The sequence below is a fragment of the Oncorhynchus mykiss genome, chromosome 17, assembly GCF_013265735.2.
Source record: "Oncorhynchus mykiss isolate Arlee chromosome 17, USDA_OmykA_1.1, whole genome shotgun sequence".
Taxonomy (NCBI): Eukaryota; Metazoa; Chordata; class Actinopteri; order Salmoniformes; family Salmonidae; genus Oncorhynchus; species Oncorhynchus mykiss.
The window spans coordinates 57,468,208-57,495,730 of NC_048581.1; the positions used below are offsets into that span (position 1 = coordinate 57,468,208).

General features: G+C 41.8%; 1 protein-coding gene and 1 pseudogene across 3 annotated transcripts; one reads left to right on the forward strand and one right to left on the reverse strand.

Annotated features, from left to right (window-relative positions):
* Positions 1–545: 545 nt before the first annotated feature.
* Positions 546–6,360, forward strand: LOC110493228 (annotated as a pseudogene).
* Positions 6,361–12,256: 5,896 nt separating this feature from the next.
* On the reverse strand, positions 12,257–24,192 carry si:ch1073-456m8.1 (leucine-rich repeat flightless-interacting protein 1). 3 transcript variants are annotated; one of them, XM_021569025.2, is made up of 6 exons: positions 23,926–24,192; positions 21,762–21,836; positions 19,422–19,460; positions 18,678–18,839; positions 15,888–15,971; positions 12,257–14,559 (listed from the first exon to the last, which is right to left on the reverse strand). In XM_021569025.2, the coding sequence occupies exons 1-6, from the start codon at positions 24,022–24,024 to the stop codon at positions 13,894–13,896; spliced, it is 1,125 nt and encodes a 374-aa protein (XP_021424700.2). In that variant the 5' UTR covers positions 24,025–24,192; the 3' UTR covers positions 12,257–13,893. The 3 variants fall into 3 exon arrangements, with proteins under 3 accessions (XP_021424700.2, XP_021424699.2, XP_021424701.2); XM_021569024.2 differs by having other exon boundaries at positions 19,422–19,463; positions 23,926–24,191; XM_021569026.2 differs by lacking the exon at positions 21,762–21,836 and having other exon boundaries at positions 19,422–19,463.
* Between the last annotated feature and the right edge of the window lie 3,331 nt (positions 24,193–27,523).

Sequence of the window (27,523 nt, forward strand, 5' to 3'; positions counted from 1 at the left end):
CGAAAGCCTGTTTTGAAAGTTATTGTCTTCTACATTTCCCACATAATTATTGATGTTATTGATTATTTTGATTTTCTCTCATTGTTCAGTTGTTCATCTCTTATTTGTTGTAGGTTAACAAATAAGAGATGTTTATATAAATCAGGTTTCAGTAAGCAGCCCAGGCTAGTAATGCTTTCTAACTAGTGGCTATTCGCTTTGGATCTAGATTAAAATGTATTGTACACAGCAGCATGCAAACATGGAGATATATTTGGATTCACATTGGTTTCACGGGTGATTGTGTGACAGGTTGCCATTATGATAAAAGTCTAGATTCTGGCATAGGCCTACATCTGTTGTTTTCTGTATTTTTTTTTGTCTTGTAGATTTCCATTTTTCATCTGACAGACGGGTCCTATTGTCCTTGAGAGGGGTACCTCTCTCTCCCCCTCCTCTCCCCCATCCTCCTCTCCCCAGCTGTCACTTGAACCCCCTTTTCCCCCACCCTCAATGTCCAGAATAACCTCCAAACCTCCAAACCCCCTCACGAACACACAGCCCCAATGGCAGGGTATAGAACAAGACCCAGTGGGCAGCCCCAATCCAGTAAATTGAGCCAGTTTAAATTGGTTTTCCTGGGGGAGACATCAGTGGGGAAGTCCAGCCTGCTGCCACAGTTTGTCAAAGGCCAGTACCGGGACTTTAGTGAGAGCACCATTGGGGGTAGAGTACCAACCACACATTACAATACAATACAGTATTCACCCCCCTTGGCATTTTTCCTATTTTGTTGCCTTACAACCTGGAATTAATGGATTTTGGGGGGGTTTGTGTCATTTCATTTACACTTCATCCCTACAACTTTGAAGATGCAAAATATTTTTTATTGTGAAACAAACAAGACAAAAAAACAGAACTTGAGAGTGCATAACTGTTCACCCCCCCAAGTCAATACTTTGTAGAGACACTTTTTGCAGCAATTACAGCTGCAAGTCCCTTCGAGGTCACAAGCTTTGCACATCTAGCCACTGGGATTTTTCCCCCAGCTCCTTCAAATTGGACGGGTTCCTCTGGTGTACAGCAATCTTTAAGTCATACCACAGATTCTCAATTGGATTGAGGTCTGGGCTTTGACTGCCATTCCAAGACATTTAAATGTTTCCCCTTAAACCACTCGATAGTTGCTTTAGCAATATGCTTAGAGTCATTGTCCTGCTGGAAGGTGAACCTCGGTCAGAGGCTCAAATCTCTGGAAAACTGAAGCAGGTGTCCCTGAAGAATTTCCCTGTATTTAGCACCATCCATGATGCTGCCACCACCATGCTTCACTGTGGAGATGTTGTTCTTGGGGTGATGAGAGGTGTTGGGTTTGCACCAGACATAGCGTTTTCCTTGATGGCCAAAAAGCACAATTTTAGTCTCATCTTACCAGAGTACCTTCTTCCATATGTTTGGGGAGTTACCCACATGCCTTTGGCGAACACCAAACATGTTTTCTTTTTTCTGACCACTCTTCTGTAAAGCCCAGCTCTGTGGAGTGTACGGCTTAAAGTGGTCCTATGGACAGATACTCCAATCTCCGCTGTGGAGCTTTGCAGCTTCTTCAAGGTTATCTTTGGTCTCTTCGTTGCCTCTCTGATTAATGCCCTCCTTGCCTGGTCCATGAGTTTTGGTGGGCAGCCCTCTCTTGGCAGGTTTGTTGTGGTGTCATATTCTTTCAATTTTTGAATAATGGATTTAATGGTGCTCTGTGGAATGTTCAAAGTTTGAAATATTTTTTTAGAACCCAACCTTGATCTGTAGTTCTCCACAACTTTGTCCCTAACCTGTTTGGAGAGCTCCTTGGTCTTCATAGTGCCTCTTGCTTGGTGGTGCCCCTTGCTTAGTGGTGTTACAGACTCTGGGGCCTTTCAGAACAGGTGTATATATACTGAGATCATGTGACAGATCATGCAACACTTCGATTGCACACAGGTGGACTTTATTTAACAAATTATGTGACTTCTGAAGGTAATTGGTTGCACTATATCTTATTTAGGGGCTTCATAGCAAAGGGAGTGAATACATGCAGTTGAAGTCAAAAGTTTACATACACTTAGGCTGGAGTCATTAAAACTCATTTTTCAACCACTCCACAAATTTCTTGTTAACAAACTATAGTTTTGGCAAGTCGGTTAGGACATCTACTTTGTGCATGACACAAGTAATTTTTCCAACAATTGTTTACAGACCGATTATTTCACTTATAATTCCCTGTATCACAATTCCAGTGGGTCAGAAGTTTACATACACTAAGTTGACTGTGCCTTTAAAACAGCTTCGAAAATTCCAGAAAATTACGTCATGGCTTTAGAAGCTTATGATAGGCTAATTGACATAATTTGAGTCAATTGGAGGTATTTCAAGGCCTACCTTCAAACTCCGTGCCTCTTTGCTTGACATCATGAGAAAATGAAAATAAATCAGCCATGACCTCAGGAAAACAATTGTAGACCTCCACAAGTCTGGTTTATCCTTGGGAGCAATTTCCAAATGTCTGAAGGTACCACGTTCATCTGTACAAACAATAGTACGCAAGTATAAACACCACAGGACCACGCAGCCGTCATATCGCTCAGGAAGAAGACGCGTTCTGTGTCCTAGATATTAATGTACTTTGGTGCGAAAAGTGCAAATCAATCCCAGAACAACAGCAAAGGACATTGTGAAGATGCTGGAGGAAACAGGTACAAAAGTATCTATATCTATATAAAACGAGTCCTATATCGACATAACCTGAATGTTTGCTCAGCAAAGAAGAAGCCACTGCTCCAAAACCGCCATAAAAAAGCCAAACTACGGTTTGCAAATGCACATGGGGACAAAGATCGTACTTTTTGGAGAAACGTCCTCTGGTCTGATGAAACAAAAATAGAACTGTTTGGCCATAATGACCATCGTTATCATTGGAGGAAAAAGGGGGAGGCTTGCAAGCCGAAGAACACAATCCCAACCGTGAAGAACGAGGTGGCAGCATCATGTTGTGGGAGTGCTTTGCTGCAGGAGGGACTGGTGCCCTTCACAAAATAGATGTCATCACGAGGAAGAAATATTATGTGGATATATTGAAGCAACATCTCAAGACATTAGTCAGGAAGTTAAATCTTGGTCGCAAATGGGTCTTCCAAATGGACAATGACCCCAAGCATACTTCCAAAGTTGTGGCAAAATGGCTTAAGGACAGCAAAGTCAAGGTATTGGAGTGGTCATCACAAAGCCCTGACCTCAATCCTATATAAAATTTGTGGGCAGAACTGAAAAAGCGTGTGCGAGCAAGGAGGCATACAAACCTGACTCAGTTACCACAGCTCTGTCAGTAGGAATGGGCCAAAGTTCACCCAACTTATTGTGGGAAGCTTGTGGAAGGCTACCCAAAATATTTGACCCACGTTAAACAATTTAAAGGCAATGCTACCAAATACTAATTGAGTGTATGTAAACTTCTGACCCACTGGGAATGTGATGAAATAAATAAAATCTGAAATAAATCATTCTCTCTACTATTATTCTGACATTTCACATTCTTAAAAGAAAGTGGTGATCGTAACTGACCTAAAACAGGTAGTTTTTGCTAGGATTAAATGTCAGGAATTGTGAAAAACTGAGTTTAAATGTATTTGGCTAAAGGTGTATGTAAACTTCCGACTTCAACCGTATGCACGCACTATTTTTCATTTTTTATTAAATATATATATATTTAACAAGTTATCTTTTTAATTTCACTTCACCAATTTGGACTTTTGTGTATGTCCATTACACTCAATCCAAATAAAAATCCATTTAAATTACAGGTTGTAATGCAACAAAATAGAAAAAACACTTTTGCAAGGCACTGTACATCTGGTCATCTGACTTCCTCCTATCTGTCCACATTGTTCCCCTTTTCACAGAGACTTGTTTACATTTTGCACACTTTCTCTCTTTATCCTTCTTTTGAATCTGTATTCTTTTCTCTCAATCTATGTACCCGTCATCTCCTCCTCCCATTCCTATTTTCTAGCCTAACTGCCATGTTCTCTTCTTTCCTCAGCTGCCTTTCTGACTCAGATGGTGAGTGTGGACAGTGCCATGGGGAAGTTTGAGATCTGGGACACGGCTGGTCAGGAGCTCTACCACAGCCTAGCACCTACGTGCTACAGAGGAGCCCAGGCAGCCATAGTGGTCTATGACATCACCAGCACAGTATGAACATCTTAGATGATAACATCTCCCTCTCCCTTTCAAATGCTCTGTCTCCCCCACAATCCTCCTCTCCAGCCCTTCTCCTTCCTGCATAATGACTCCCATCTTTTCCCTGTTAATCTCTCCATCTCTTCACCTTTCCTCTCACTTTTTCCACTCATTTGTAGTGAAGTAATTCTCCAACAATGCTAAGCGTCTGTTAATAATTTTCACCAGAAATGCTGCATATATCCTGCATTTACACTATACCACTGTGCAGAGGTTTGCGACAGATGTTTGAGAAGGACATTCATACCTGTCTAGCAGTACATCTTCCCTGTTTCCTCTGCTCATATCTCGTCTTTATTTTATATCCTGGATAGGAGACCTTTGTATGAGCCAAAACCTGGGTGAGCGAGCTCCAGAAACTTGTGGGTGCAACAAAGTGGAAAAAGTACCCAACTGTCATACCTGAAAATGATTCAAGTAAAAGCAAAAGTCACCCAGTAAAATTCTCCTTGAGTAGAAGTCTAAAATGATTTGGTTTAAAATATACTTAGCTGTGCCACCAGAGACTCTGGGTTCGCGCCCAGGCTCTGTCGTAACCGGCCATGACCGGCTGTGTTAGGGAGGGCTTGGCCGGTAGGGATATCCTTGTCTCATCGCGCACCAGCGACTCCTGTGGCAGGCCGGGCGCAGTGCGTGCTAACCAAGGTTGCCAGGTGCACAGTGTTTCCTCCGACACATTGGTGCAGCTGGATTCCGGGTTGGATGCGCGCTGTGTTAAGAAGCAGTGCGGCTTGGTTGGGTTGTGTATCGGAGGACGCAAGACTTTCAACCTTCGTCTCTCCCGAGCCCGTACGGGAGTTGTAGCGATGAGACAAGATAGTAGCTACTAACAATTAGATACCACGAAATTGGGGAGAAAAAGGGGTTAAAAAAACATTAAAATATAGTATCAAAAGTAAAAGTATAAATAATTGTATTCTTATATTAAGATACAAGATGGCACCATTTTCTTTTCGGTTTTCTTTATTTACAGAAAGCCAGGGACACTCCAACACTCAGACGTCATTTACAAACAAAGCGTATGTGTTTAGTGAGTCAGCCAGATCAGAGGCAGTAGGGATGACCAGGGATGTTTGGTTGATATGTGTGTGAATTTGACTATTTTCCTGTCCTGCTAAGCATTCAAAATGTAACGAGTACTTTTGTGTTTCAAGGAAAATGTATGGAGTAAAAAGTACAATATTTTCTTAAGGAATGTAGTCAAGTAAAAGTAGTAGTCAAAATATAAATAGTAAAGTACAGATACCCCTAAAAACTACTTACGTAGTACTTTAAAGTATTTTTACTTAAATACTTCACACCACTGGCAACAAGTCCGATCAGTCCGCTAACAGAGCGGTGGAGTATACTGTAGGCTCCTGTGTGTATACCTCACACCCAAGTTAGCGAGATAATGGCCAAAGGCTTGTTCAGTGATGTGTGTGTAGCAGGTCTACATTGCTGCTGGGTTTTTCGAGGATGTTCAGGGCTAAGCTGCTGACAAGTCTTCAAATTCATATGGTTGAAATTGGCTGGAGATGATACAGTGGCCTTCTTTCTCGAGGACTTCAATATTCTATGTTATATGCTCAATGTTAGGAGACAACTCATCAAAACAAATCAACCAAAACAAATCATAATTCCTTTGACAGAGCATTTGTTTTTGCCATGGATAGTTTACTCCTCATCATGACACTGCTAAGGTATAGTGTCCCTATATATCCACAAGAGGGTGATAAAACCTCATGGTACACATAATATGAGCAGCTATCAATCACCTTGTTTATACCGTTGCCATCTCAACTATAAGCAACACATACTAGAATTGTTCTATGTGGTCCTTTATGTTGACATGTCTTCTTTCTAGACAAGAAACTGCCCAAGAGTGAGCCACTGGGTGGAGTAGCAGGTAGTGCTCAGGTTCGAGGCGAATCGCCAGTAGATCTCAGGCAACCTACCCAGACAACTCCAGCCCAGTGCTGTGGAAACAGAGGAGAGAAGGGGGAGAAGAGGAGAAGCAAACAGAGTGTACAAGGGTACCAAATTAAGGTGTTTCACAGCAAGCTCACAACTGAGGGAGCAGGGAAGGCTAAAGAGATTTTCCAGGGAAAAAAGGGAGAGAGAGAGTGATAGAAGTGCAGCATGCAAATGAAAGAGGGAGTTAAAGGAATTATAAGGGACAAATATATAGAGCTATGGGAGGAAAACAAACACTAGATTAAGATGAACTTTGTCAACACTACTGGACAGCCACTGATAAATACACTAATGATCTGAAAGTGATCCTTACGCTTTTTAGTCTTACGTATTATTATAACACTCCTGTAACCTTTCCACATTTTCATGGGTTTATTTGATATTATGATAATAATTCGTGAAAGTCATAAGATTTCGTAAGAATGGAAGGAGATTACAATGGCAAGAATTAATGGGCATTATTAGTCGGAAACTGAAGTTGGGCGATTAGGCCTGGCTCGCAGTCAGTGTTCCAAAGGTGTTCGATGGGGTTGAGGTCAGGGCTCTGTGCAGCCCAGCCAAGTTATCCCACACCGATCTCGACAAACCATTTCTGTATGGACCTTGCTTTGTGCATGGGGGCAATGTCATGCTGAAACAGGAAAGGCCCTTCCCCAAACTTGGAAGCACAGAATTGTCTAGATTGTCACTGTATGCTGTAGCGTTAAGATTTCCCTTCACTGGACCTGAGGCCTGAACCATAAAAAACAGTCCCAGACCATTATTCCTCCTCCACCACACTTTACAGTTGGCACTATGCATTCGGGCAGGTAGCGTTCTCCTTGCATCCGCCAAACCCAGATTCGTCAGTCGGACTGCCAGATGGTGAAGGGTAATTCATCACTCCAGAGAACATGTTTCCACTGGCGGATGGCTTTACACCACTCGAGCTGAGTGTGGCTGCTCGGTCATGGAAACCTATTTCATGAAGCTCCCCATGAACATTTATTGTGCTGATATTGCTTCCAGAGGTAGCTTGGAACTCGGTGGTGAGTGTTGTAACCGAGGACAGACGATTTGTTACACGATTCAGCACTCGCCGGTCCAGTTCTATGAGCTTGTGTGGCCTACCACTTCGCGGCTGAGTTGCGACTAGACGTTTCCACTTCACAATAACACAATAACATCACTTACAGTTGACAGAGCAGCTCTAGCAGGGCAAACACTTGACCAACTAACTTGTTGGAAAGGTGGCATCCTATGACGGTACTACGTTGAAAGTCACTTCACTAAGGCCATTCTACTACCAATGTTTGTCTATAGAGTTTATACACATGTCAGCAATTGGTGTAGCTGAAATAGCAGAATCCACTCATTTGAAGGGGTGTCCACATACTTTTGTATATATAGTGTACCTCCTTATGTGCTTTTTACCAGTAGGCCTATGGTCTCATGAGTCTTCTCATGTACCCCCTGTGGATAGGCCAAGTACCCCTGGTTGGAAAATACTAGACTACATGATATTATGGTAAAAATATCAATATTATTTTTTGTCAAATTGCAGCCATACAGTGCCTTGCGAAAGTCTTCGGCCCCCTTGAACTTTGCGAACTTTTGCCACATTTCAGGCTTCAAACATAAAGATATAAAACTGTATTTTTTTGTGAAGAATCAACAACAAGTGGGACACAATCATGAAGTGGAACGACATTTATTGGATATTTCAAACTTTTCTAACAAATCAAAAACTGAAAAATTGGGCGTGCAAAATTATTCAGCCCCCTTAAGTTAATACTTTGTAGCGCCACCTTTTGCTGCAATTACAGCTGTAAGTCGCTTGGGGTATGTCTCTATCAGTTTTGCACATCGAGAGACTGACATTTTTTCCCATTCCTCCTTGCAAAACAGCTCGAGCTCAGTGAGGTTGGATGGAGAGCATTTGTGAACAGCAGTTTTCAGTTCTTTCCACAGATTCTCGATTGGATTCAGGTCTGGACTTTGACTTGGCCATTCTAACACCTGGATATGTTTATTTTTGAACCATTCCATTGTAGATTTTGCTTTATGTTTTGGATCATTGTCTTGTTGGAAGACAAATCTCCGTCCCAGTCTCAGGTCTTTTGCAGACTCTTCCAGAATGGTCCTGTATTTGGCTCCATCCATCTTCCCATCAATTTTAACCATCTTCCCTGTCCCTGCTGAAGAAAAGCAGGCCCAAACCATGATGCTGCCACCACCATGTTTGACAGTGGGGATGGTGTGTTCAGGGTGATGAGCTGTGTTGATTTTACGCCAAACATAACATTTTGCATTGTTGCCAAAAAGTTCAATTTTGGTTTCATCTGACCAGAGCACCTTCTTCCACATGTTTGGTGTGTCTCCCAGGTGGCTTGTGGCAAACTTTAACCGACAATTTTTATGGTTATCTTTAAGAAATGGCTTTCTTCTTGCCACTCTTCCATAAAGGCCAGATTTGTGCAATATATGACTGATTGTTGTCCTATGGACAGAGTCTCCCACCTCAGCTGTAGATCTCTGCAGTTCATCCAGAGTGATCATGGGCCTCTTGGCTGCATCTCTGATCAGTCTTCTCCTTGTATGAGCTGAAAGTTTAGAGGGACGGCCAGGTCTTGGTAGATTTGCAGTGGTCTGATACTCCTTCCATTTGAATATTATCGCTTGCACAGTGCTCCTTTGGGATGTTTAAAGCTTGGGAAATCTTTTTGTATCCAAATCCGGCTTTAAACTCTTGATATTTATTGGAATGGAGCATCAAGTTCATCACCTTGAACTTTCACCACCCTGTGAAGTTCATCATAACTTCATTCATAGCCTAATAAATTGCATCCTTTCCCGATTAGTCGTAGCGGGAGAACCACACAACATCATTGCGTGACTTCAAGTTTACTTCGATATGATGGTTATTATATCAATATATGTGTTGTGCCTGGATGACATTTTTTACCCGACATGTACTTTACTCTCAGAACAAGGTTGGATGGAAACCTGGCTAGTGTGAGCTATTTATACCAGGGAATGGTTTGGTGCAGTGTCATAACGCTTAGACTGTTGGGGGTGAAGTAAGTGAATGGGTACACGTGCAGCTGTGGGAAGGGTGGAAGTGACCTTGTACGGGTCGGAAAAGAAGGGGTGACCAGCCACTCCATGCTCAAAGACAGACAAATGAGTACCTTAAAAAAATATTTTTACACTCCGCAGTTCTCCCAGTAGGCTACAAATAGAAGGCCAATGGAACACGTCATAGTGTGGTGGGGTCATGAAGTTCTTGGCAAATGCTGTCAATCTGAGGACACTCAAAAAGGAAGTGACATCACATCGGTCTTTCAAGCGTTGTGGTCACACTGGGACAAAGGGATTAAGAAAGAGGCAGAGGCCAAATTTGGGTTTGCACTAAGCACACCGATCGTTTCTCCGAGAACACTTGGTCAAAACTCCCAGCAGTCCCTCCTATGGCTGCATATTAATGAGCTTTTACCAGATCTTTAAGCTTATTTGCCTCTTATCTTAGTGGGACATTTATTATATTATTAGCTCTGCTTTAGTTTCCGAGTCGCTCAACAATATAATGTAGTCCCTAAGAGGATGTGACATAACATGTCAAGGATATTGTTTTGACCACATCTCCTTTACTAAATGTGCAATACTAAGGTGTTCTCAGTTGGCCTATACTACAGGGAATGAAGGTTTTATGTTGCATTTAGAAATAGAATGTATAGAACCATGCAGTTAACTGCAAGGCTACAGACTGTTCATGGGTGATGGTTGAACAAAATAGTGGGGTGGTAAAACAGAGGAACTAAGACAATGAAAAGCTCATTTCTTGTGGTTTGATGAAATCAACGTCCCTTATCCAATTTGCCAACTGCGACACTGCTTGTTCTGTTTCCATCCATGACAAGGCATGTTTTACCACAGACACATGGCTCCCTGCAAATATTACGGTTGTAAAGTTTCATATAATCCGCTGTTTCTGTGTATTATGTTTTATAAACACAAAGTAGCCTATATAATTTTCTAATGGTGTTCCAATATACATAAAAAGCACTATATGCCCACTGGATTTAATTTAAAGTCTTGTTTTATCAAGCTTTTTATCACAATGTGCATTGGCCCATAAATAATACCCTGTACTGCAGTCCAAATGTCTTGTATGTTTACGAATTAAGCGACTTTCTTATTGAATCCTTTACTTGTTTGTATTTTCTGTTCATGTGCAATTTGATAATAAATCATTATTTAACATGACAACAGAAAACAATGGAAGCTGAAATAAAAACACGTGGCACTGTACAAAATATTTATTCTTTAAAAGAATAGAATTCATTCAAAAAATACATACTTTAACTATTTGGTGAAAATATGATAAAGCATAAGCATTAAAACTCAGGAACATGTTTTCCCCATTTTTTTTGTTGCCATTTTAGAACATATGATGCAGCAAACCCTGTTTGGAAGTGCAAATCACAAAACTAGTGCAAATTTACATTAGCAGAGGCATGCTGAAATAACACACACTTTGTGCCAAGACTCTGCTGAAAAACAACTTTTATATCAAACAGTTGCTTTCAGAAAAAAATACCTAAATGTTCAAGATAAATTGTGACATCAAGGAGCATTGGATAAGACACATAACCATTCACCAACATAACAGGTAGTATTGCACATTTAGAAACCTCCCGAGTAAAGTACATATTGTGCCTTCAGAAAGTATTCATACCCCTCAAATTTTTTCCACATTGTTGTGTTACAGCCTGAATTTAAAATGGATTCAATTGAGATTGTGTCACAGATCTACACACAATACCCCATAACGTCAATTTGTAATGATGTTTTAATACATTTATACAAATGATTTGAAAATGAAAAGCTGAAATGTCGAGCCAATAAGTATTCAACCCTTTCGTTATTGCAAGCCTAAATAGGTTCAGGAGTAATAATGTGCTTAACAAGTCAGATAATAAGTTGCATGGACTTGCAATAGTGTTCAACATGATTTTTAAAATGACTACCCAATCTCCGAGAGCTACTTTAACCATATCTACATGTACATTCTACATCAATTAGCCTGTATGTAGCCTCGCTACTGTATATAGTCTGTCTTTTTACTGTTGTTTTATTTCTTAACCTACCTATTGTTCACCTAATACCTTTTTTGCACTATTGTTAGAGCCTGTAAGTAAGCATTTCAATGTAAGGTCTACACCTGTTGTATTCAGCGCACATGACAAACTTTGATTTGATTTCTGTACCCCACACATACAGATAATTGTAAGGTTGCTCAGTCAAGCAATTAATTTGAAGCAGATTCAACCACAAAGACCAGGGAGGTTTTCCAATGGTTCGCAAAGGGCACCTATTGGTAGATGGGTAAAAAAGCAGACATTGATCATGGTGCAGTTATTACACTTTGGATGGTGTAGCAATACACCCAGTCACTACAAGTACAGTCGCCCTTCTTTAAGGAAAGTAAGGAACCTGCTCAGGGATTTCACCATGAGGCCAATGGTGATTTTAAAACAGTGACAGAGTTTAATGGCTGTGAATAGAGATAACTGAGGATGGATCAACAACATTGTAGTTACTCCACAATACTAACATAAATGACAAAGTGGAAAGAAGGTAGCCTGTACAGAATAAACTAGGAATAGAGCTAAGCACAGGCAAAATCCTCCAGGAAAACTTGGTTCAGTCTGCTTTCCAACAGACACTGGGAGGCAAATTCACCTTTCAGCAGGACAATTACCTAAAACACAAGGCCAAATATACATGGGAATTGCTTACCAAAACAACATTGAATGTTCCTGAGTGGCTTTGTTACAGTTTTGACTTAAATCGTCTTGAAAGTCTATGGCAAGACTTGAAAATGGCAAGACTCAAATGGCTGTACAGCAATGATCAATAACCAACCATTTTTTAAAAAGAATAATGTGCAAATATTGTACAATCCAGGTGTGCAAATCTCTTAGAGGCTTACCCAGAAACTCACAGCTGTAATTGCTGCCAAAAGGTGATTCTAACATGTATTGACTCAGGGGGTTGAATACTTATGCAAATTAGATATTTTAGTGTTTTATTTTCCAGTAATACAATGTTATTTGATTTTTTTTCCCACTTCGACAGAGTATTTTGTATAGATCGTTAACATAAATGACAATTAAATCCATTCCACTTTGTAACAACATGTGGAAATGGTCAAGGTGTGGGAATACTTTCTGAAGACTATCTCCCGCAGAAACAGAAATTCAGGCAATAGAAACAGAATAGAAATCACATCACAAGTATCAGTTAGGAATTATTTCAGTGTGCTTTCGAACTTGACATCCATTTAACCCCTATTACCAAGAGCTGCATTCTGACTTGAGATACAAAGTCTAACACACAAAACCTAGTGTTGAAGGCATTGTAAGATTTGCCCCCAAGTTCATTACAAACGCAGTATCTGTTGAAAATGTTCAACAATGTAAGGATTGGAAAACAGATCAATTCCATTTGACCTCGCTAGTGTCAAACATGGACAGGAATGTTGATAAAGTATGCGTCCCAAATTACACCCTATTCCCTTTATATTGCCCTGGTCAAAAGTAATGCACTAAAAAGGGAATAAGGTGCCTTTGGGACTATGCAAAAATCTCCTAAAAAGATTAATAGGTAGCAATGTTTATGTAACTCTTTCCAAGTCAAAAGATTATCCTCAGATTTTATGTTAATGGTTATGGGTAGAGAGAAGAAAAACAAAGGGTACATTGTCCAGCAATGCCAGATACAAAATAACATGTAAGGTCTACCAATTCAGTAGTTTCACTGCGACTGTGCAAACATGACCTGACAAGTAGCATGCAGTACTGTTACTGTACATATACATTATCAGGTATCCTTAAAGTTTTACTGTTAAATGGAATGTCGTTACTTTTTCAATCATGCTAGTATCGTACTAAAGCTAGATTACATTCAGTAAATGTATCACATCTTTCAAGTTAATCTTCCATATTCATAAAATGCATTAAGGTGAGCCAGGAAAGGCACCAAATCCTTCTTGAAGATCAAATTTAAATGTCCCTGTGAAGGCCAGTGAGGCAGTGAAAACATTATGGTTTTATACCCATAAATGGAATTATTCAAATATATAGTAGCTAGCTCCTTGGCTGCCTGCTATTGTGATTACAATCTTGCCAGCGTCTAAACTTAAGTGCATAAAAACAACTATAATCGTCTTCATCTACGAATCACATAGTTTGCCTGTTTAGAATGCAAAAGGTCTGACATATCTGATAGTTCAGTGTACGCAAACAGTCTTGTGTGATTATCAGTCACTAAGAAAAAGAGAGGTCATTTGCCTTTTGTGCCGAACAGCAGGGGGGGGAGGGGAAACACACAAAGAACACGTAAGTGCAACCTTGCAAGTCGTGCCAAACATGCGGAGGGAGAGAGATTGGCTGTAGACATGACTGGAATTCCACGCTGCCTGGTAGCATTAAGACAACTCCCAAGATTGACTCTACCCTTCTATATGTGTAAATGGAGAGTACAGGTCCAAGAACAATAAGACGTAATAAAAAAATGGATGCACGTAAGTCTCTTCGGATAAAAGCGTCTGCTAAATGGCATATATTATCAAGAGGCGGACGGAGCGAGAGCAGTGATCTCAGAGAAGATTTGATCCTTCGTAGCACAACAGTTCTGCAGCTCTTACGACAGAATGCAAGATTCATTGGGGTTTTTGAGGCTCTTGGGTTCGTTGCCATTCGACAGGTCTCCCTCATCATCTACTGGGGAGCCTTCATCATGGGGCAGCCTTGGCCCGTCACCCTCTTCCAGCTCGGGCATGTCAGCGCAGGCATCTTCATAGGCGCTGATGCTGTCTGTGTCATTGTTCCTGTCGGGGGAGAGGTCACGCCCGTTCTCCTCCTGATTGCTCCCGGGGGTCTGGCTACCGAGTGACAACGGCCCAAAGGTCTTGTTGACTATCTTTGTGAACTTGGTGAAGCTGTCCTGTGCCCCATCTGCTACGTCCTCAGAGGACACCAGCCGGGCAACGTGGAGAGGAGAGGCCCGGGTCATACTGTCAGAAGGCTGCTCCCCCCTCCCCTTTTTGAAGAAGGAAGCGAGCAGCCCCCCAGTGCTGGTCTCAGATGATAGCCCGTTGTTGGGCCCGGGGCCCTCACTGTCCAATCGGATAATAGATAGAGGTGCATCTTGGCGAGAATTGTCCTCATCCCTTGGTGCATCCCTGATTTGTTCCTGTGCTCCCTTTTTGATTTTCATCTCTGGGGCTTGTTGTCTAGCCATCTCATCTTCCCTCTCCTGCTCCTTGACAAGTGTGTACACTGGGACCGCTGATATGGTGTTCCTCTCCTGTGGAACAGTATGATACAACAGCTATATTAATAATGTTCACATCAGGGTTATGTCCCAAATGGCACCCTATTCCATATATGGCGTACTACCTTTGACCTGGATCTGGTCAAAAGTAGTGCAATATATAGGGAATAGGGTGCCATTTGGGACACTCAACTGTACAGACCTAAGTACAGCAGGGAAACAGGAAGAACATTTACATTTTGATTTTCATACTGTACAACCAGATATAAAATGTCAAGGCTAGAGGTGGGTGATATGAAAACCAGATTCAACAAGTACAGTCATATAATGCTGCTACTATTACAAATATGAGTCCAAATCTCTGTCAAATTAATTGTATAGCCTCGTCTCTGGTACATCTTGTGCTACACTGTATCAATATATTCATAGCTTGATTTTCATGGCTTGAGGCATTGGCTGGGAAATTAGCCAGGCCAATTGTCACGTTACCGTTTCCTGATTGCAATAGGAAACAGGCAGCATCTGTATGTCTGTCAGTAATTGGACAGGGCATCCTACTGCAGAGCAGAGCAAGCACTGGGTACAAGGCCAAGGCCATTTGACGGGTCACACTGGACTTACCCAACCACAAGCCCATGCTGATGATCAGATGACCAAATTATTACAACAAATGTCTCAGTCAATGCAAAAATGTTTTTGTTTGAAAATCTGAGGTTTCTTAAAGTGAGGAGGATATAGAATATAGAGGCAGCTAGGATATATTCTTGAGCTCTTCTTAGGGCTTTAAATTGCAAACAGGCAACTCCCTTCTAATCTGCCCCAAGCCTCAGTAGCAGATAAATGGACTGTGATAAGGATGCGGGTTGAACCCTGAGGGAAATTTGTCCATCTTATATTGTGCTGTGTGCTGCTCTCTTTAGATTAGAGTACAAAATGTACTCCACAGGACTCTAGTCAACACGTAGCAAGTATAACTTTATCAAACATATCTCATTTTATAGGCTTTGGGCCAGAACAAATATCTGTCAATCATTTAAAATTGCCCTACTTTAGGAATGATAATGTGCATGCACACACACACACACACACAGAGTGAGAATAACAGGTATGGTGGGAGGTTGTCGCCCAGGCTGGAATTTCCCAGCAGCTGAAACACTTCATTCTGTCAAGTTCAGCAAAGCACAGTTGAGCTGAAAGAACAAGAGAACACTCCCCTGACAAACGAAAGAGTTACGCAACTAACCAGAGCTGGCATGCAGCAACAAGCCATTAGTCACTCTTTATGCCCAAAACCAGGAAGCCTGCTGTACTTGTCTCTCTTTCTATGATTATGTAAGCCCATCCTCCTCATCCCCCATTACCTCTTTTAGCCTCTCCACCTCCTGCATCAGAGAACTGACAATGTCCTCCAACTTCCTCTTCGCCTCTCTCTCTCGCTCCACCTCCTACAAGTGCAGAGAGACACATTAGCAGCGTCAGTCCATTTATGACCCTTTAGATCAATTCAGCAGAGGGTAGTGAAGTGTTTTAGAGCAGTGGTTCTTAAAACGGTGGGTTGGGACCCACAGTTGGGTCACAGGAAATTGGACATTCCTACTGGAGCATTGCGTTGCTCCACGAGGACCTTTTTACATGTACAGTGCCTTCAGAAAGTATTCAGACCCCTTGACTTTTTCCGCACTTTGTTGTTACAGCCTTATTCTAAAATGTATTATATAAATACAAACCCTAGGCAATCTACACACAATACCCCATAATGACAAATAAAAAACAGGTTTTTCAAAATTGTTGCAAATGAATTACAAATAAAAAACAAATACCTTATTTACATAAGTATTCAGACCCTTTGCTATGAGACTCGAAATTGAGGCGAGGTGCATCCTGTTTCCATTGATCATTCTTGAGATGTTTCTACAACTTGATTGGAGTCCACCTGTGGTAAATTAAATTGATTGGACATGATTTGGAAAGGCACACACCTGTCTATATATAAGGTCCCACAGTTGACAGTGCATGTCAGAGAAAAGAAAAACAAGCCAGGAGGTCGAAAGAATTGTTCCGTAGAGCTCCGAGTCAGGATTGTGTCGAGGCACAGATCTGGGGAAGGGTACCAAAAAATGTTTGCTGCTTTGAAGGTCCCCAAGAACACAGTGGCCTCTATCATTCTTAAATGGTAGAAGTTTGGAACCACCAAGACTCTAACCTAGAGCTGGCCTCCCGGCCAAACTGAGCAATCGGGGGAGAAGGGCCTTAGTCAGGGAGGTAACCAAGAACCTGATGGTCACTCTGACAGAGCTCTAGAGTTCCTCTGTGGAGATGGGAGAACCTTTCAGAAGAACAACCATTTTTGCAGCACTCCACCAATCAGGCCTTTATGGTAGAGTGGCCAGATGGAAGACACTCTTCAGTAAAAGGCACATGACAGCCTGCTTGGAGTTTAACAAAGGCACCTAAAGACTCTCAGACAATGAGAAACAAGATTCTCTGGTCTGATGAAACCAAGATTGAACTCTATGGCCTGAATGCCAAGCATCTGGAGGAAAACTGGCACCATCCATACGGTGAAGCATGGAGGTGGCAGCATCATGCTGTGGGGATATTTTTCAGCGACAGGGACTGGGAGACTAGTCAGGATCGAGGGAAAGGTGAACGGGGCAAAAGTACACAGAGATCCTTGATGAAAACCTGGTTCAGGACCTCAGACTGGGGCAAAGGTTCACATTCCAACAGGACAACGACCCTGAGCACCTAGCCAGGATAACACAGGAGTGGCTTTGGGACAAGTCTCTGAATGTCCTTGAGTGACCCAGCCAGACCCCGGACTTGAACCCGATCGAACATCTTGTAGAGACCTAAAAATAGCTGTTCAGCAACACTCCTCATCCAACCTGGCAGAGCTTATGAGGATCTGCAGAGAAGAATGGGAGAAACTCCTCAAATACAGGTGTGCCAAGCTTGTGACATCATACCCAAGAAGACTTTAGCCTGTAATGGCCGCAAAAAGGTGCTTCAACAAAGTACTGAGTAAAGGGTCTGAATACTTAAACTACCGTTAAAAAGTTTGGGGTCACTTAGAAATACCTTGTTTTTTAAGGAAAATAAAAAAATGTGTTCATTAAAATAACATGAAATTCATCAGAAATACAGTGTAGACATTGTTAATGTTAGAAATTACCATTGTAGCTGGAAATGGCTGATTTTTAACAGAATATCTACATAGGCATTTGGAGGCCCATTATCAGCAACCATCACTCCTGTGTTCCAATGGCACGTTGTGTTAGCTAATCCAAGTCATTTTAAAAGGCTAATTGATCATTAGAAAAACCTTTTGCAATTATGTTAGCACAGCTGAAAACTGTTGTTCTGATTAAAGAAGCAATAAAACTGGCCTTCTTTAGACTAGTTGAGTATCTGGAGCATCAGCATTTGTGGGTTCAATTACAGAGTCAAAATGGTCAGAAACAAAGAACTTTCTTCTGAAACTCATCAGTCTATTCTTGTCCTGAGAAATTAAGTCTATTCCATGTGACAAATTGCCAGGAAACTGAAGATCTCTTTAGCTTTTCTTTAAAAAACAAGAACATTTCTATGTGAACCCAAACTTGTGAATGGTAGTGTACGTAAATGTGGTTTCATAATTTAGTTTTTTATAAAATGAGCAAAAATGTATTTAAAAAAAAAACACTTTTTCCTTGTCATTATGGAGTAGATTGATGAAGTAAAAAAACTATTTTATACATTTTTGAATAAGGTTGTAACGTAACAAAATGTGGAAAAATACAAGGGGTCTGAATACTTTCCGAAGGCACTGTATATTACATGTACATTCCATTTTGGCAATTTATCCAAAGAAACATACAGTCAGTACATTCTGCTAAAGGTTGGTAAGACAACCACATATCACAGTTACTGCAAGGAAAAACATTCCTCAATAAATTTGTCTATCAGCTATTTTTAGAGCGATGACCCCACCCGTAAGCCTCTCGGAATGTGGCTTTAGCGGATTCATGGCTAGAAAGGAGTGAGTGCGTCCTAAATGGCACCCTATTCACTATATAGTGCACTCACTATAGGCGCTGGTCAAAAGTAGTAAACTATGTAGGGAACAGGGTGCCATTTGGGAAGCATCTAGTGTGTATGACTAGGTGTACCATGGTGGCGTGGCTGGCCTCTCTCTGGGCCTCAGCCAGCATCTCCTCGGCCCCCTCCAGGGCGTCCTGCAGAACGTCCACCTGGAACAACAGAGTCTCCCGCTGCAGCTCCAGCCCACGCAGCTCCTGCAACACATCGTCGTAGCTCGCCTGCAGGTCATTCTGCATGAGAGATGTATTCATTAGTCATCAGTGGGCAGCTTGATTGATGTATACACAGGCATATCAGCTTCATATGGCTAAGAGAAAAATGATCTGTACCAAATGGCATCCTATTCCCTTTATAGTGTACTACTTTTGACAAAAGTGAATAGGGTACCATTTGGATCTCAGACAAACAATATACATTAGGCATGACAGTGTGCAGCTTCATCTAATCACACTAGCAACAACGGTGGTTTAATTAACATGTGATTTGCTCATCAGCTGTTGAATAATGATGTCATTGCTCTGATCGCTATTTCTGGCCCATGGCCGTCCTTATCTGCGTCATACCAGGGTTGTCTTCTTCTTTATATGGTAGAGTTACTAGCATTTCAACACATAATCGAACTGGAGCAAAGTTATTTCTAATATATTTCTGAGCTATTTGGTGTTAGCTTCATAAAGAGTGTGCACCCTTTGAATATTCAGCACAGGCTGTGAGAATGTCTAATTTGACATCCAGTAGAACTGGTTATACTGCTAAAATATGAAAAAGTTATCCTGCAAAACATAATTAAAACAGCTTGTGCGGATAATCACCATCTCAGGGAGTTCCATCAGTTCCTGATCTTCCACAGACTGCTGAAATGACCAAGACAAAGGTAAACAAGACTCATCAACAAGTAATATGAGAAGTTTGAGTATACTCTGTACATTTAATAACAGTGATAGAATCAGAAGTAATCATGTTTAAATGACAGACCATAGTAGGCCAGTGTCCGAAATGGCACCCTATTCCCTATATAGTGCACTACTTTTGACCAGAGCCCTATGGGGAATAGGGTGGCATTTGGGCCGCAAACCTAATTATGCCAGTAACTTTAGGCCATTTCCATGTAAAAGGATCCATGAGCACCAACATGTGAAGTTCATAGGAGCACATCAAATGTAGTGTCAAATGAAAGCTACCCAGTGTTCTAAGGCACTGTATCTCGGCGCAAGAGACGTCACTACATTCACTGGTTCGGTTCCAGGCTGTTTCACATCCGGCCGTGATTGGGAGTCCCATAGGACGGCACACAATTGGCCCAGCATCGTCCAGGTTTGGCCGGGGTAGGCCGTTATTGTAAATAAGAATTTGTTCTTAACTGACTTGCCTAGTTAAATAAAAGGTTACATTTAAAAAATGTTAATTAAATTCTCCAGGCACCACTACTCTCCTGTTAATGTCACCTCTCACTGACACCTACCCATGAGGCCCCTCTCTTTCCATTTACTGTAACCAGCGAACTCACCCAATGAGCACCGACCGACACCGGTCCATGGACGTTGAGAAGTAGTTGAGATTAGTCTTATGGCTTGGGGGAAGAAAATGTTAAGAAGCTTCTTGGACCTAGACTTGGCTCCGGTACCACTTGCCATGCAGTAGCAGAGAGAACAGTCTATGACTAGGGTGGCTGGAGTCTTTGACAATTTTTAGGGCCTTCCTCTGACACTGCCTGGTATAGAGGTCCTGGATGGCAGGAAGCTTGGCCCCATTGATGTACTGGGCCGTACGCACTACCCTCTGTGCGATCTGAGGCCGAGCAGTTGCCATACCAGGCAGTGATGCAACCAGTTAGGATGCTCTTTATGGTGCAGCTGTAGAACTGTTTGAGGATCTGAGAACCCATGCCAAATCAGTCAATTGAAAAAAAAAAAAATTAGACCCTAATGTAATGGATTTCACATGACTGAGAATGCAGATATGCATCATTTGGTCACAGATAGCTTAAAAGGTAGGGGCATGGATCAGAAAACCCCTCAGTATCTGGTGTGACCACTATTTGCCTCATGTAGCGCAACACATCTCCTTCGCATAGAGTTCATCAGGCTGTTGATTGTGGCCTGTGGAATGTTGTCCCACTCCTCTTCAAGGTCTGTGCGAAGTTGACGGATATTTGTGGGAACTGGTCCACGCTGTTGTACACGTCGATCCAGAGCATCCCAAACATGCTCAATGGGTAGCATGTCTGGTGAGTATGCAGGCCATGGAAGAACTGGGACATGTACAGATCCTTGCGACATCAAATCAAAGTTGATTTGTCACGTGCTCCGAATACAACAGGTATACAGTGAAATGGAGCTGTGCATGATCATGCTGAAACATGAGGGGATGATGGGGGATGAATGGCATGACAATGGACCTCAGGATCTCGTCACGGTATTACAATCGATAAAATACAATTGTGTTTGTTGTCGGTAGCTTATGCTTGCCCATACCATAACCACAACTTCACCATGGGGCACTCTGTTCAACATTGACATCAGAAAACCACTCACCCACACAACGCTATACACGTGGTCTGCGGTTGTGAGGCTGGTTGGACGTACTGACAAAATGTCTAAAACAACGTTGGAGGGGGCTTATGAACATTCAATTATCTAGTTGATCAACAACTTTGATGGGCATTCCTTCAGTCAGTATGCCAATTGCACGCTCCCTCAACTTGAGACATCTGTGGCATTGTGTTGTGTGACAAAACTGCACATTTTAGAGCGGCCTTCTATTGTTCCCAGCACAAGGTGCACCTGTGTAATGATCATGCTGTTAAATCAGCTTCTTGATATGCCACACCTGTCTGGTGGATGGATTATCTTTGCAAAGGAGAAATGCTCACTAACAGGGATGTAATCAAATTTGTGCACACAATTTCTGAGAAATAAGCGTTTTGTGCACATGGAATATTTCTGGGATCTTTTATTTCAGCTCATGAATGCAACACTTGACATGTTGAGTTTATATTTATGTTCAGTGTAGTCCTTTTGTATAGATTTGTACGGTTTGTTTAACTTTGCAATCAATGGTTTTTGTTTGGCATACATCTAAATGTGAAAACTTGAGTCTCTGCATCATTCTGTTAGCATGGAATTGCCCTTCATCCATTACACTTATTATACCTGACTCCCACTTCTCCTCTTGAGGGTCCCCCCTCTGCTGTCACTGTGCGTCAGACGCCTGGTCGAACTCTCCGTCTGACAAAGGAACAAAAATACATCTCAGGCAGAGCCATAATAGAGTGGCGAGGAGAAGCTCCGACGACCCTTCGTGCCAGGAAGTAAAATAGTCAATCATTGTAGCCATTGGCGCGCTGTAGAGTTGCTATTTTCTCGTGACAGTTAAATTGTGACATTCCTGCATTGCTCACTATACTAACAATGTCTGAATTAATCACCAAATACGGTAGTCAGTTTAAAAAGGTTAAGGGTACAAGACTGTGTACATATCTGGCTGTGTTGGCAAAATCACTAGATATCCAGTCGAGCCAAGCGGGGAGAGGATGCCTGTTGTCACAGTTCCAAGACCAGTCAGAAACGTCCGGTAATTTACACTAATTGAGCTCAAAACTGAACTTTGATCCGCTTTAACTAGCAGATATCCTTCGCCACCGTCGTCATATGCCAAATATCTCGAACCAATCATGACTATTCAACAAAATAAAATGAGAATTTTCACGTTTCTTAGTAACATGATTGTATAACTAGCAAAGTTGTTTAGACGTTGAGGCTGCAGTATTTATGAAGTTTGGAAATAAGGACAAACTAGCATAGTTCAGCTAGCCAGCTTGTTTAGCCAGGGAAAACGAGCTCCGCCCTAGTACGCAGCTGGGCGCACTAGGCTAATTTAGGAGACTTTATGCACTGATATCAGGAGCTAGAGACAAACGAATTAATCATATTTGAGGAGCGTGAATCTATATTATAGAGTGGTGAAGAGGAGTCTACCGAGTCTGGACGCAATTTCACCATACATTTGTTTCTTTATCAGGGTTCACTCAAATCGTTTCAATATTGACAGTTACAGCTGATTTCGGGATTGCATATGTTTACAAAAGCGTGTGGGAATAACTGTTTACATCCAATAGTCAGCTGGTATATGTTAAGATGATTTAGCAGGCCCATCAATAAAATCTATACCATCCCCAAGCCTTTTAAACAAAGTGAAGAGCAGGCTATATGATGCCGGATGCTTATTTTACAGATAGGTATGAGGTCTCCAGTGATGCTCAATCGAATGAGTGTCCTGCTATTGAAAATTAGCCTACATGTTATCACATAGTTACATATATTTAGGGTTAAGGCTAGATAATGATGCGGGAGGATTGTTTTAAAGATGGATTCATGAATGATGCTCTATCAAATGAGTGGGCTATTGCTACTGTTTAATAGCCTAGGCTACATGCCAACACAATTTATATTCATACAGCATATGGATAGAAACATGGATTTTAGGCAAACCTCTAGGTCCAGTTCTGGTAGGTCTACCAATAAGAAAATAATTAAAGAAACGTATGATGAACTACTGACGACTAAATTCTAACTACATTAGTCATGCAATGTGTCGTCCCTATTCTATGCACGCTGTAAGAAAGCAGCCATACTTGTTTTTTACTTGTGCCCTAATGGGGTAGACACTAGACAGAGATTAGGAGAATAAACCATTTTTCTCTGGCGTTTAAGTAGCAAGCTAAACATAAGGCTATTCAGATGTACATAGTTTGGTTACAATCAGGGCCGGACTACCGCATTTCGAGCCCCGGTACACCGACCTAGTCTGCATTTATCAATGTGCCATAAGGTAGCCTGATTTCAGATGAGTCCATGTAGACTAAACAGGATTATGAGGAAAATTATTCTTCTTGCAAACCATATTTATCGTTTATAAACGTTTTAAGTGAACTATTATATGTATCGGACAATCCATAATGATCACATTATGTGTGCACGTAACCGTATTCAATTTAACACCACATGCTACAGTAACACTGGGATGAGAGTCGAAATGAAAATGAGCAGTAGGGTACACAGTAGGGTTAAAAACCACAAAGTAAACAAACGCCTAGAAATATAAACAGACAGTGGCTTACTGTAAGAGGATGAATCTTCTCGACTGTAACCACTAGTAATGTTGCCAAGGCTAAGCTTCAATTGGCTAAATGTAAATGTTAGTAGGATATGCTACAATCTCAAATTACTCAATAAAAAGAGATCATTGAGAAAATAGACTATATGCCTCATGTAAATGTCGTATTAAACAAAGACGACGTGATTTCTCGACGCTCACCTCCTTGATAATGTTGCGAAGTGACTCATCCTCGCTCACTCCCCGAGAAAGCGTCCTTTTCCTCGGTGACCCAGCTCTTTCCAATGCCCCGGAATGCATTTTTCTAGTAGCCTACGATACGCAAAAAAATATGAATACTGTTCTTAAAAAAACTAGATTAAATGAGGGCAGTCAACACACCCGAGTAATGTTTTGTGTGGTGTGGATGAAGATATCGCGACAGAATGAACTGGCTCCCTGATTGTGGGGGAAGGTTAACAAAACTGTAACGTGGGCGGAACCTGTTTGTCTCTGTGTTGCCTTTAGGGTTGAACGTTTTCTGAGTCAAGATAACTTTCGCAGTCAAAAAGCAAGCCGATGTCTACCGCTCAAACATGAACATGTAACAGTAACCTAATCAAAACAGTTCTGTAGGAATGAGGTTTGTGCAGTAGGCCTAATACATTATCACAGCATATTGGCTATATGCCTGACTTGCAAATATTCTTCTCCTCAGACCATATTATAAAATCAAACTTTATTTGTCACATGCGCCGAATACAACAAGTGTAGACCTTACCGTGAAATGCTTACTGACAAGCCATTAACCAGCAGTGCAATTCAAGAAAGAGTTAATAAAATATTAACAAAATAAAAAAACAATAAAAACTAACACAATCAAATAACAATAATGAAGCTATATACAGGGGGTACCCTCTTAACAACTGTCTTGGTGTGTTTGGACCATGATAACACAAAATGAGTGTCACTATTTTCAACATAATAGGAAATCAGTCAATTGAAATAAATTCATTAGGCTCTAATCTATGGATTTCACATGACTGGGCAGGGGCACAGCCATGTGTGGGCCTGGGAGGGCATAGGCCCACCCACTTGGGAGATAGGCCCACCCATTGGGGAGCCAGGCCCAGCCAATCAGAATAACTTTTTTTCCCACAAAAGGGCTTTATTACAGACAGAAATACTCCTCAGTTTCATCAGTTTACCGGATGGCTGGTCTCAGGAGATTGGACAGGTGAAGAAGCCGCATGTGGAGGTCCTAGGCTGGCATGGTTACACATGGTCTGCGGTTGTGAGGCCGGTTGGACATACTGCCAAATTCTCTAAAACAAAGTTTCTCTTATGTAGAGAAATGAACATTAAATTATCTTGCAACAGCTCTGGTTGACATTCCTGCAGTCAGCATGCCAATTGCACGGCCCCTCAAAACTTGAGACATATGTGGTATTGTGATGTGGACACCAAGGAACTTGAAACTCTCGACCCGCTCCACTACAGCCCCGTCAATGTTAATGGGGGCCTGTTCGGCCCGTCTTTTCCTGTAGTCCACTATAAGCTCCTTTGTCTTGCTCACATTGAGGGAGAGGTTGTTGTCTTGGCACCACACTGCCAGGTCTCTGACCTCCTCCCTATAGGCTGTCTCATCGTTGTCGGTGATCAGGCCTACCACTGTTGTGTCGTCAGCAAACTTAATGATGGTGTTGGGAGTCGTGTTTGGCCACGCAGTCGTGGGTGAACAGAGAGTACAGGAGGGGACTAAGTACACACTCCTGACGGGCCCCAGTGTTGAGGATCAGTGTGGCAGACGTGTTGTTGCCTACCCTTACCACCTGGGGGCAGCCCGACAGGAAGTCCAGGATCCAGTTGCAGAGGGAGGTGTTTAGTAATGAGCTTTGTGGGCACTATGGTGTTGAACACTGAGCTGTAGTCAATGAAAAGCAGTCTCACATAGGTGTTCCTATGTCAATACTCAAGCTTTGATAACAAAATAGACCAGTTGGTGTAACAATTGTGAGGCACAGCTGAGCATAGATATAAATAATTAACTTTTTTTTCTTTTTTACTGGACTGATGGTCATGGTGCTTTCGAGACAACTGGGAGGGGGTCAAGACGTCAGTGAACTTCAGGTCGGAAAGTCGGGGCTCTGGAAAGATGCCCGAGTTCCCGAGTATAGTTCAAAACTATTATTCCCAGTAGGATCTCGTTTTTTTCAGAGTTCGCAGTTGTCTTGAACGCACTGAAATCAGTAGTCGGATATTTCCGATTTCCAAGTTGTTTGAACACCGCATTAGTCTCAGCAGAGGGAGGAAGAATAGCAGAGGGTCCGCCTCACGGTCATTGCTCTGACCAGAGAGAGGGGACACAGTCTCCACCTGATGGCGAAACTCGCACAGCATCTACCTCGGGCACAAATTAATGTTGTTCCTATGACCAGAAAAAGTGAAATACTCCTCGAAATTAAAATAGACACGACGAGCTGCTAATACTATTGATACACTTGGCTACTCATTCATTGCCGTTACAGCGCCAGTGGAATTAGAGAGAAGCGCGTTTTATGTTTTGTAATAGTGTTGAATAAAAAGTGTTGACAGTGCTGAATAAATCTTAGACATGAAGTCACTCATAAGAAAAGCAGCTCTTTGCTGTATTATTTGACAGCCTCTCTCTGGTCATGGTTTTTTTTTTCATTATGAAATCTCAAGTAGGCTAGTATTAAACTTTGCTGGGCCGTGGTAGTGCAAGATGGCACACTCAATTTAGCCACAGATCTCCCGGTCCATCAGGTAGGTGTAGTTTTTGTTCTCCAGACAAATGATATGGTTCAAAATGGGAACACTTTGCCTACCCAGTGCGCAGGGATTCTTCAAGTGTACCTACCGCCAACAGCGCAACACGGAGCCTTTATGCCTTTATCGTTGGCATATCGACATAAATGTTTGGTGATCGATGGCGTAGAAAAGCTGAGGCTAGGGTGTAAAACAAATAGCCTAAGACTTCATAGGGTCACAAGACAACTAAAGGAACACACACAGACATAGGTAATTCCATCCTATATCCCATCAGTTCTGCCTACTCTCAGTAAAGCCTACAGCTTCATATTTTCTATGAATGTGCTCACAGTCCCGACACCTTTCGAAAGCACTAAAATAAGATTCAGTCGTAATTCGTTTATTGCCTATGCTCTGCTATGGACATGTTCGGCAAAGGCTAAACACATTGTAGCTGTTGCATCTCTCATTGACACTAGCGTAGCCTAGTGATTAAGGGGGAACAGACAAAACAGGGTTTAGGCCTACTGTGGTTGCAGGGAGAGTGCATCTGTTAAACTGTTATGGTCCATCCATACCTCTTGTGGCCAAGTTACTTAACTCTCCACGTACAAGCACAAGGGAATTGAGCGGCGAAAAATATGCGCGGACTGGAGCTCCGATTCGCTGTCATTCGATTCTTGTCAAATTGTAAAATCTTAAACCCTTACCGTGTACCAGTGTTTGTCCTGTGTAAAGTCGGGCCTGTCTTTGTTTGCTGAAATCCATACTTTATAATAAAACTTTCATCAAATATAGCCATCGACCGTTTCCTAATTTCAGTTGCTCTAAAATGGGATTACCCTAGATTCAATTGGCACATGCCTGAATTGGCATCTAGAAACAAGGAAAGGGTCTGTGGTTTCAAAGTGTGATATAAAGTACATACTACAGTGGCCCGCAGACTCTTTTACTACTTTCACATGCAAACCAATAAACACATTTTGACATTACCAAATACCGTTTTGAGAAAAAAATGGGCCGCAAGATAAAGAAATTACCATGTATT